This window comes from Lissotriton helveticus, chromosome 3_1, assembly GCF_964261635.1.
Source record: "Lissotriton helveticus chromosome 3_1, aLisHel1.1, whole genome shotgun sequence".
Taxonomy (NCBI): domain Eukaryota; kingdom Metazoa; phylum Chordata; class Amphibia; order Caudata; family Salamandridae; genus Lissotriton; species Lissotriton helveticus.
This window is the reverse complement of record NC_136061.1, coordinates 1049173748-1049186206: the sequence shown is the minus strand read 5'-3', so window position 1 is coordinate 1049186206 and position 12459 is coordinate 1049173748. Positions and strand designations below refer to the sequence as shown.

General features: G+C 42.1%; 1 protein-coding gene across 1 annotated transcript in view; it reads left to right on the top strand.

Annotated features, from left to right (window-relative positions):
* Positions 1-12459, top strand: part of BBS5 (Bardet-Biedl syndrome 5) — a 135377-nt gene that overhangs the window by 48976 nt on the left and 73942 nt on the right. Inside the window, exon 7 of the mRNA XM_078681613.1 lies at positions 4718-4813. Within this exon, the coding sequence (XP_078537739.1) occupies positions 4718-4813 (96 nt within the window). The remainder of the gene's footprint in view (positions 1-4717; positions 4814-12459) is intronic.

Below are 12459 nucleotides of genomic sequence, written 5' to 3'. Positions count from 1 at the left end.
TTCAACAGTTGGTATTAAGGCTGGCTAACGTTGGTGATGGCTCTGACCATTAATGTGACCCCAAACCGTAGTAATCGTGGTAATGACAAGGGAAGAGCAGAGTGTTCAACAGTTGGTATTAAGGCTGGCTAACGTTGGTGATGGCTCTGACCATTAATGTGACCCCAGACCGTAGTAATCGTGGTAATCCGAGCCAGCAGTGCTGCAGCTCTCACTTGACATAACCGGGGAGTTACGGGCTATGATGCATGACTTTTCCACGGGGTTTCCTGATCCTTGCCAGACTCAGCTGCCACATTTGAATCCGTCATAACCGCCATACTTTCCACTCCTGGTGCTAGTGCAGCGTCTTCCCTTACTGCCTGTCGCAGACCCTCCACAGTTCGAAACCAACACTATGGAGGATAGTGACGCAGATGCAGACGAAGAAGAGGAAGTAGTAGAGCTATGGGATGTTACAGAGAATTAATAGGTGGACTACACAGTTCTAAACAGAAGGGCAAAGGCACCATCTCCATGAGATTCGTCTCCTGCTGATATTGTAAGGTTTCATTAAATAGTTAAGTCGGAATCCCAAAGATGTAATGTGCCAGTCACTGGTAAAGAAAAGTCTGATGGCTTCCTTTACAACGTCAGTGAGTCCTCAAGAAGATCCGTTCAGTTGATACCAGTCCTTCATCATATGAAGGCTGACATTAAAAAGATAATATAAACCCCCGCCATTCCTGTGGCTGTACTGCCACTACAGAAACCTGTATGGCAAAGTCAGTAAGTCTTGTCATGAAATCTATTGCTTTGCCAATGATTTAGTTTCCCTAGATTGCCACTGCAAGTATATATGCAGGCGCAGCTGCCATCTTGGAATGATTTTACTTGGAGATAGAAAAATTATTACAATCTGGCTGCTGCATATGCTTGCACATATATGGTGACTATCTTTGAGTGATTTGTCTTAAAGCAAAAGAAACATCGTTCAACAATCGTTTCTGTGTGTGTACATGCATTTGCGGAAGTCTTCCATTTATTTTATTTATAATTTACCATTCCAAACTGGCAGTCTGACATTTTAGATTGAAACATTTGAAAAGTATCCTGTGCAAAGTTAAAGAAGTAGTATGACCTCAAAGCAGCTGCCCAACCCTCTCAAGAATAAAAAAAAAAAGTTAAAACAAAGCATGGGTTTGGGGAGTTGAGGGTGAGTGGCAGGAAGGAGGTAAGGATGATGACACGACTGGTAGGAGGGGATGAAAGTTATTGGATCAAGGCTTTGAAAGTTTGAGAAGTTGATGGTCCCATGGTCAGATTAATTTCATAAAGCTAGTGACTCTGTAGCAGATTTCAGCTGCTGAGACTCCGCAAAATCTAAAAAAGTATATCAGTAAAAAATAAGTGGGAGGCAGGCGACAGGAAGAGTGTTACAAGTATCGCAATTGTCAGGCTCTAATTTTGTGAATTATTTAGCCAAGTCTTCTCATAAACCATTTGTAGAATTCTCTCACCTGCAGGATTGAGTCCTTCACGTCTACTTCTCATAAAGTTCTGGTTCTGTAAAAGCTGTACCCGACTACCACTCCAGGGAGAGGAAAGGATGGCGAGAGTGAGAAAGGATAGATATGCTGTTCTGCAAAGCAGAGTCCTTGCTTTAAGAAAGATATATTGATATATTGTTAGTCAAAGTCAAAAACAACTTTATTCGGTGAAAATATCACCATAAAAGCATGCTTATCAAGGGGAATCCATACAAGCTGCAGTTAGTTGTCAAAATTAAACAATAAAAATGAAAACATTTCATGAACATTCAGTATGACACAACGTATTATACTTTAAAAATAATGCATATACCAAGTGACCAGATGCCTAAAATGCAAAGCGCAGATATATCCAATAAATAGTAAGGTGCAAAATCCTAACAGGATGCGGACATTTCAAACAAGTGAGTAAAGTGCATGAAGCTTGTTAGTCATCACAGTGTTGAGCTACAAGGAGGAATAATAAGTATGTCTTTTGAAATATAAATATAGTAATAGGTTTTCTGAGTTATTATATTATATTCTTGTCTGCATTTCAATTGACTCGGAGTGTTTCTTTTTAAGATTGTAATTATTGTCTTCAACAGGTCTGTCCAAGACATTCTCTGATTTACTAGACCCAGTTCTTCCTACTTGTGCAATTGAAATCAACACATGCAACATGGATTTACCCCGAGCCCTGCACCATAACTCCTTAAACTCTTTAGACTGAAATATCTTAAGTGCCTGAGATACCACCCCATACAATAACCGTTGGTTAGAAATCTAGCATAGCACACTCTGGAGCTACTACCAAAACTGTTACCTCACTCAGGAGATGAGAGAGAAAATTAGTGGAACTGGGCTTGACTTACTTGAGCTACTACCAAATAAATACCTTGCCAAAAAGGGCAAAAGGAGACTAAGAAAAAAAACACCTGAACTACAGTAGAACTGTAGAAAAACTATAGGAATGATTATCGAATGTACACCGAAACAGGTTATTGTCAACCTCCTGCACTAGAGAAACTGCTATACTTTGCAGGAAATCAAGATTCAAGATAGGCACTTACAAACCTTAGGGGCACATGCATCATTGCTTTTTGCGATCGCAAAGGGGCAGATTAGCAGAATCTGCCCCTTTGCAACCGCAATTTTTGCATTTGGGGTGCATCATGCCAAATGCAAAAATCGCTATTTAAGTATTCTCAAAATTTGTGATTACTTATATTGCGATAGCATTTAGAGAATCGCAAGTTGTAATTCCCTAAATACAATGCAACAAAAAAAATTGCTATTTCGCTATTAAGAAACGCAAATTACTATCAATTTAAAGTTGATGGTAATTTGCGAAAACTTTGAAAAATGCACAAAAGTGCTTTTTTAAAAGTTCTATGTTGCAGACACACATGCCTTTGGGGCATGTGTGTGTGCAACATGTTTCTTAATTGCACTTTCAGGGGTGCATCAGGGTGTGCTTTTGGCACCCTTGCACCCTTGAAATTGCATACACCAAATAGGTACTCGCAAATTGCGCATGCAATTCTCTTTGATTCCTATTAGAAAGCCATTCCTTAATTGCGCGTCTCAAATAGCGAGTCGCAACTAATGAATGTGTAGGAATCGCATTTTTTTTTTTGCGATTCCTACATGCCTAGGCAATTGTGACTTCATATTTGCAATTCCTTAATAATCGCAACTAAGGAATCGCAATTGCCTATATTGATGCATGTGCACCTTAGCTCCTAATTAAACTTGTTGCCAATAAGATCAAACAGCAACTAAAAGCTAACCTGCAGCGGATGCTGTAACAATAACACCCGGTCGCCGAGTAGCATCCACATAAGGGCCCATCAGGAGCAACTCTGAGCAGCCTGAGCTTTGTCCTGAGGACTCGACACCCAAAACTCAACTGATGGCTCAAATTGATCTAGTCAATCAATTTTCATAAGAAAACTATGAAAACGCTTTAAGAAAAAGCACTTTTTCCACCGTCAGTGCTCCTTTTAGCTAGTACTCTTTGAAGATCAAAGTGGGAGTCTTCTCACAAGGCTGTCTGAAACCTGGGAAAACCATTATAACATGTCTCAAAATTAGCTGAGCACAGCTCCTGACTAAAAGAGCAAGGAAAGAGAGTTAGGAAATGCTACTGTCCCATGAAGTGATAAAGGGAAATGATATACTAGTTCTCTCAAATCAACAGGGGAAGGATACAAGTCAGGCAATCTAAACGATGGCGAAAAGCTCTTTCCCTGCCTCTGGTACACAGCAAAGAATAGGGAATAATGTAATCAAATATGGAGCAAGGAACTGAAATAGACCAGAAAGTCATCCAATCATGAGCAAAAGCTCACACTATAGAAACTATATTGCAGACAATAGATCTTAGATGACAGACAACTAAAACGATTTGTTGGACAAGACCCCCAGAGAGTATCTCAGTTTGCATAATACTCCAACACAGGCAGACAGTTATCTCAGCAGTAGCCCGGCGCCCCTCTAGCAACTCAGCCTCACTATGTACTGCATTCCCTTACTGCAAAATTAGACAAAGGTAGACTTTTGGAAAGCAAGTTTGCGTCAAGATGGCCACCTCAATCATTAACAAAACTCCTCTAAATAAAATTCGAAATATGTAGCATGTGTGATAGACAGATGTTGGTGTGTATTGCCTCTTAGTCAAACTTTATTCCTGATGATAAGCAGGAATAGGCCAAATCCATTTTGAAAGAGGTGGAGCACACCAAAACAATTTACTTAAAAATACGTTAAGACAAACCATATAGGGGCTATAAGAAGGAGGGAATGTTTACACTAGGCCATTTGCATTTTACTTTAGATCCACGGTGCAGTGTCATTTTAAATAAGTTGCTTTCGAGTTTTTAAGACGCTCAACTAACATATTCATAAGCTAGAGAAATAGTTCTGATGATTGACTTGCTTAAAACATCTCTATGGAAGCTGCTAGCCAATTGCTTTGAGTCAGAACTAACACTTTTGAGCCAGTAAAATGGGCAAAGCAGATGACATCAAAACAAATTGGTATTTGCAATTGAAGTGCATCCCTTCTTCATGATAAAGTTATAGTTTGGAGTTTTCTGTTTCTGTGTACTTTTAAATTAAACTAACCACTGATTTTGCAACATTTCAAAAGCCTCAATTTTATGAGTTTTTGAATATGTAAATATAATGTTATGTTTGTTTTTCAGGGTAACTTGGGAACATTTTTCATAACTAATGTGCGAATAGTTTGGCACGCAAATATGAATGATAGCTTCAATGTCAGCATACCCTACCTGCAAATTGTAAGTACATCGATGTTACTAGCTTCAAATATCCTAATCATAAATGTTTAAATAAGATGAGTATGTATGAAGTCGGCTTTCCTGCTCCCAGGCATTTTGAAGTAAAAGGGTCTATTGAAATTAAACAAGGAAATGGGTGGGACAGTTTTCAAGAATGAACTAGTTTATGTATTGGCCAGTGCTGTCCACTCACTTAACTTGTGAATAAACCAATGTGCATCCATTTCAACTTGATCATAAACTACTTGAGTTGTAATGTAGGTGTTTACTCACAAACTAGACAATACCATTCCTAGATAACTCCGTATGCTTGAACAGGTCAGTCATAAGTAAGGTGTCAACATTCACACCGGATGCCTCCAATTAACTGTAGTTCTATGTTCAACCAATCTGCTGGATCTCACAAGTTCAAGTTCAAGTTCAAAAGACCTTTATTCGAATTTCATAAAATTCATAAAAGTACCGTGATAAAAAAAAACCAATTCATTTGTATTATACATTAGTTCAAAAGATTTCATAATAATAATAAAAATGATAAAAGTACAATACAATTATACTATTTAGAGGCTAAATTCAGGGATTTTCCATCGTTTTGCGCACTCTTGTTATCAGTCTCAGAAAAGTACTAGTACGGAAAATTAGTTCATCTGAATCCAGCGAAACTGGCATTCTATAGGACTCCTTAAGTGTCAGTGGTCTATATTTCTTAAAATACCGAGTTAAAAACCATTTAATATATCTCACATAAAATTTGCAAAAGAATAGGAAATGCAAATCATCCTGTAAGCGGACACCATCGCACGGGCAAGGTTTATAGTCAGAACTATGACAATAACCCAAGGGAAAAGACAACAAAAATGTTACTGAACCCGCCCTTAAACGAAACAATAGTGATCTCTCCCAGCTGGTCATAGGTAGGGAGAGATAAGGCGGGAGTGGATGCCTACACAATTCATTTCCCAAGTATTTTGCGACAGTTGATTTTGATGATTCTCTTTCCATCCTTTCGGAATTATAAAGTGCATACAGTGCATTTCTGACCTCAACTTTATCCTTGGACTCGATCCTGGTTGGGTCTGAGAATAAATTGCCTCTGTCCACGGCACACAATGTTTTAAAAACTCCCGAGAGCCAAGGAATCGCCATACCATGATCACAATTTAAACAGTCTTTTATAATATTTTGTGTGAGGATGGCTGAATCATTTCTCCAGACTCTTATCCAAAACAGTGCTGGTCTTGCTCTAATAAAATCACTAACATACGGGAGATTTAATTCATTGTGGCAGATATAATCAGAGGATGAGATTGGAGCGCCCAGTATTTTCCTGCAAAAACGGCTTTCTTCCCGTTGAATGCATGAGCTACCTTGAAATCCCCAGACCTCCGCTCCATAAGAGGCAACGGGTAGACACTGTAGTTTAACATTTTTTAAAATAGCTCTAGTGGCACCTATTTTCTTCGGGCGGGGCAAGCTCAATATAGAATTGGTGGCTTTCGAGAACTTGCTCGTGGCGTGGGCCAAATGCCCACTCCACGAGCCGTTCGCAGCGAAAACCACTCCTAAATAGGGAAATGTGGGCACAGATTCAAGTTTATCTGTACCTATCTGTATAGTTTTGAGCTTCCTTTTCCCTGGGCCACAAGACATTATGAAGGATTTTTTAAAATTTACCCGCAGATCCAAATCCTCCATAAAATGAACAAAACTCTGGACAAGAAGGCGGAGGGCATTAGGTGTGCAGGCTATAAGCACCGCATCATCTGCGTATAAAAGTGCTGGTAGCGGTTTCCCTAAAATTGTTGGGACATCGATGGTGACTTTCCTTAGGCTGGTAGATAGACCATTAATATAAATGATAAACAGCAGGGGTGCTAAAACGCACCCCTGTCTCACCCCCCTACCAATGTCAATTGCTCCAGAGACTTCACCGCCCAACCCAATTCTGACTCGAGCTTTCGAGTCCGTATGGAGATAGGCCAGGAAGCCAACAAGTGCCTCATCTAGCCCATAGTTCAGTAGGATTATCCAGAGTTTGGATCTATTCACCAGATCGAAAGCGGATGAAAGATCCATAAAAGCAAGGTAGGTGGGGGACGATCGGGCAATACTATACTTATCGATTATTAATTTGAGATTTAAGCATTGCTCCACTGTCCCCACCCCGCTCCGGAATCCCATCTGGCATGGGTCCAGTAAATGTATGTCTTCAGTCCATTCAAGTACTCTGTTATAAATTACTCGTCCCAGGATTTTTAAAGTGTCGTCCAGAAGGGAGATCGGACGATAGTTAGCCGGTTCTGACCTATCTCCCTTTTTAAAGATTGGAACGATAGTACTAGTTGCCCACGTGACGGGCATGGCTGCTGTTGGTAAACTATTAAAGACATTTAGGAGGATTGGAACCCATAAATCCAAATTATATTTAATAATGTCAATAGGCAGACCATCAGGGCCGGGCGCCTTGTTTCCAAGGCTCTCGTTTATAGCTATTTTTACTTCATGGGCCTCAATCTGTAGACCGCGCAATTGCAATTGTCCAGCGATTGGGGTCGACATTTCCTCAGGCGGTACAGCATAAATGTTTGAGAAATGGGTCTCCCAAGCACTGCTGGTTATATTACAGCTAGTCATTGTAAGCTTCTTGCCCATTTCCCTTGTTTTCCTGACCGCGGACCACAAGGGTCCGCTGCCCCCCAAATTTGCGCTGGTCACTAGTGATTCCCATTGTTCAGATGATAGGGTAGCCTTTCTGTCCGCTATTTTGGTTTTATACTGTTTCCTGGCTATTTGGATAGTCATTTTACATCTAGGTTTAGTGTTGAGTGCCCTTCTTAATTCTTTATTCGCAAGTGAACAGGCTGAGTCAAACCACCTAGGTTCTTTGTCTTCCGTAGGTAGTGGTACTGACAGAAGAGTTTTTATAGTTGAGCACAGTTTTTCAAAATCAGCAATTATCCTACAATGGTTGCCGTCCATGGATAGGCAGGATTTAATTAGGTACGGGTGTTTAGTTTGTACACTATCCAGAATTACCCCGCTATCGACCCCCCTCCATTTTAATCTCAGTCCATCGATTGAAGGTGTAATATCCCTCGCACCAATTAGGTTCGTATAAACCGGGCTGGGGGCAAGATTCAGAGTTACCACAATTGGATTGTGGTCGCTGAATGATGTCACCACCACAGTTGACTTTACTATACAATCTATTAAGTGGGGCGACATAAAGATATAGTCAATGGTAGAGCTACTGTCCCTTCCCATGAACGTTGGGGCGTTGGGTGCACTGAGACTATAATTTCTTGACATAGCATTACCAAGAGCAAATTCAGTCAGTAAGCTAGATAGTTCAATGCCCCTCCGTTCAGCCTGATCTAAGTAAGTCTTATCCTTACTTCCATTAGTCTTTGAAATCTTTGCGTTAAAATCGCCCCCGATTAGGATCCCTGATCCTATATCAATTAGAGGGCTAAATTCCAGATTATGGAGGACCTTTGATAAAGCCTTAAAATTCTTATTCGGTACACAGTAAAAATCATTATTATAAAAATTAATTAAATAAATCCTGGTCTTTGACTTTAACTTATATTCAAGGATTTGAATATTCGGATTCGGACAGGTCTCTAATTGAACCACCAGCCAAAATCCTAATCCCAATGAACAGACCACCCACTGCTCGACCAAAACTAGGTTTGGATGATGTTATACTAAAACAGTGGTAACCCTCTATGTTCAAGTTCCCAACAGCCCACGTTTCCTAAAACATAACAATATCTATACCCTCAATTATCTTAGCCCATAAGGGGTCTGAGAGTCTAGATTCCAATCCTGCCACATTCCAGCTAAGAGTCGATAACCCGGAATTGCTCCGATGTATAATGGGTTTATTCCCAGCACTCCTCATTATATTTACGCCGTATTCAAGTAGCATGGGCGTTTTATGTTCATATTTGGGCAAAGAGATGGCAGTATGATCATCAGGAGTCAGTAAATCCTGAGTATCATTATTAGCTGACATTATTGGTAATTGTTCCTCAATGATGTTATTAGTTACTAGTGGGCCGCTATTATCAAACACATCATCAGCTAAACTATTCAGAGTTACTCTCTCTGCTGGATCTCACAAATAACTCCCCATGAAATCTTTTTACCTTGCCCCCATCTATTAATACAGAAAAACATAATATATCCAAAGTGTTAGACCCGTCTGCTTCTGAGAGTCCCCTCACCACTATGATTTCTTTTGTTCCCCTGAACCTCCCAAAATTTGTCGCTTTTTATTTGTCTACCAGGACTTTTTATGTGTTGTCTCATGGGGTGAGTTGTTCCTTGACGCCCAGTTGCTCACAAGGTTTGTGGCACCTATTTACAAGGCGCCTGGCCCAAACCTGTGGCATTACAAACTGGGGTTGTCAACCTGTATAAATGAACCTAAAATGGAGGGCACCCTTTCTTTCTCATGTGAAGTGACTCCCATTGGAGCCTTCATGAACCCTGGCCTCTTGAGGTTTTGGCGCCCTTTGTTTGGCACGCATTTCTGACAGGAATTCCTTTTTTTTCCTCAGGTACACAAAATGGCTGCTCTAGAACCCCAGTACGGTGGCTGTGAGTGTCCTAAATACCCCTCAAGAGTGCCTTGTCATTGTCACAGCCAGAGAAGGTTCTAGAACCTTCTGGCTCGTGCCAGTACCCCAGGGCACTGGCTATATAAGGCCCTGTCCCTGGCGGCCATTTTAGGAGATGATGATGAAGATTGATTAGACTAGAGAAGAGACTCCAGACTTGACACCAGATTGACACCTGCCCTGTTGACCCCTGAGGTGGCTGGTAGCGCAGGCAGTAGAGCAGCAAAGGGGTGCTGGCGTTGTGTCTGACTGGCGTTCCAGTCAGCTACGTGAGAAGTGACCTAGCGCCTACAGCGCCTGCCCAGCGAGTACCTCATTGCCCCCAAAGACTGTGGCCAGATTCGTGTGCCTCTCCGCCCCCCCCGGTGGTGAACTGTGATCGATTTATCGAGTCGCGAGGCGAGAGCAAGTTCGCCGCGACCGCGATCGTCAGCTGTGCCCCCTTCGCGACAGGTGCCTCTAGAGGGGAGCTCGGACGTCTCCGAGCCCCACCAGCGTAGAGCGCTTCCTGCGCAGATGATTGAAAGTGAGGTGGTGCGCCGGGGTGGGGAAAGGCCGGCCTTCGTTGGGCGGGACTAGCGTCTCTGCCACTCCCCAGTGACCCGGGAGCTGTAGCTGTGGGCGGGAACCACCCTGAATGAGGAAGTCGGAGGGAGGTCCGTGGAGCCCCTGAGAGCCCCGTCGCTAACGAGAGGAGTGCTGTGCCCGACTGAATCGTATCTTGAATTGCAGCCGATGTGAGGTGGGCCCGTTTCCTCATAGTGAATGCAGCGTTGTGAAGGAACTGTGAACCGGCATTTATTTGGCTGTGCGCGAAGGTTGTGTGACCTCTCCGGCAGCCCGTTCGTCAGTCTAATGACTTTGAACTGGTGCCGCCTGTGCTCAAGTGGTGCTAAAGCCCGTAGGCGCGCATAGACTTCACCGGCAAAGCAGAGATCCTATCCCGGTGACCGCCGAGTGCAAATGATGTATTTACTGTGTTTCCTTGCCTTCTAGATATACGCGCATACGCCTTGAGTGATTATTAAAGAGTCCCAAACCTTATTTTGTGCTCAGAGAAGCCGTATACCTGGTTATTGAGAACAGCATAAACTGTAAGAGTTATCTTTCCCATTTGAAACGTATTGCCGATGTAATGATTCTAAAGTATTTAATTGGTGGCAGCGATACCAGAAGAAAAATGTGGTTGTGTATTTAAATGAACCAATATTTATTCTGATATTTATTCTGATATTTATTGTGATATTTATTGTGATATTCATTCCTGAAGTTATTCTATTTATTAATACTATTTATTACCAGAACTGTATGACCAAAAGAAATGTATATGTGCTTTCCCAGTCAACCCTATTTACAACAAAGAACTTTTATATAAAGGAATCGTATTTTTCTACAGCAGTGGTGTGGTGTCCTTCTTTTTGGTGTGGATGTACAAGGAGTTATTATTGGGTCAGAGCCGGCTTAACACTACAGCCTTCACTTGCCTTGTCACTTGAGCCAAGCTACCCCCTTTGTGCTGGGCTTGCCCATCGCAGGTCCAACACAAAGCTATTGGAAAACTCCTTCAAACACGATTACTAACTCCAAAGAGCTTTCTTGACCTTAAACAAACACTAATTCAAGGTGGCTAAGAAGCATAAAATAAATTCTCTTATCCCCTGACTCTTTCCTATTCTCACTGTTTTGAGTATCTCACCATTTTCGAACTCCCCAAGAAGGTTGTTAATTCAGAGGTTAGTGTAATAGTACCCTGCAGTCACACATCCGCCCTACTTTACCATGTGCACATTCATGCCCTTGCTGGTTCCTTATTGTGTTGAACAGTGATAATGGGCATCTGCTTCACTCGCTCTCAGTGATTTCCTAAAGTTGGTTCTTGATCGCCGATATCATTTGTATCAGTATGTCCCCAGATCAGGTTGCAGCAAGGCAGGATTCTGAATCCGAACCTGCATAATGTACACCTCCATGCGAGGTAATTTAGTTGTGGCATTTGACTGCTTTTGATATACTACCCAAGGTCGTAGATGTCCTCTTTTCTGCCAGGCATCCGTCTATGTTGTCCATTGATGCTGAGCAGTGGGACAAATTTGTTGCTTGGTGTGGCGTCCAAAAGAACGCCCCCTTTGCCAGCCACACTGTTGGCTGTTTTATTGTTTGTTTTGTCTCTCACCTGCACGGTATTACTGCTATTAAAGGTGCACACCTTTTGGCCTTTATTTTCCAATTGCCAGACCAACCATCCTTCTTTTAAATCACATGTTGTGATGCAGTTTCTTAAAGGTTTAACACACATATTCCCTCACAAACTGTTTGTGATGCCACTTTGGGACCTTAATTTGGTCTTGACGTTTCTCATGTGTTCACTCTTCGAGCCAAAGCACAACTGTTTGTTGTGTCTTCCTCTTTGTGATTACACCCACTCGTCGGTGAGCGAACTCCAGGCTGTATTGCTACAACTGTCCCACACCACCTTTTTTCCAGACAAACTGGTGCTAAGGATTCGGAAGGCCTAGTTGCCAATAGTCATGACTCCTTTCCATGTTGGGCAGTCCATCAGTCTCCTTGCGTTTTTTGCCCCAACTCGTCCATCAAAAGGAGAGGAGAGGCCCTATTGATTGGACTCCAATAGAACTTTAAGCATTTACAATGATCGTACAAAGGACCATCAGGTAGATGATCAGCTTTTGTGGAGTTCTCTGGAACAAAAAAGCGAGGAGGTGCAGAAAAGGACACTTTTGAGGTGGATAGTCCTGTGTATTAGTATCTGGTACACACTGACCAAAAAGTAGCTTCTGGACTGTTTGCGGGCCGAAGAAAGTTTACACTGAGCCGTCATACGCAGCGCCTATCCTAGACAGTTGCCAGACTGGGACATGGGCATCAGTTCACAAGCTCAGGAAGCACTTCAGCCTTGATAGCCAGGTGTGGCTTGAAGAACTTTTCACCCTTTCGCTCCCGCAAGGCTTTTTGGTCTGAGTTCACACCGTAGACCCTCTATCTTGGGACTTACTGCTTTGG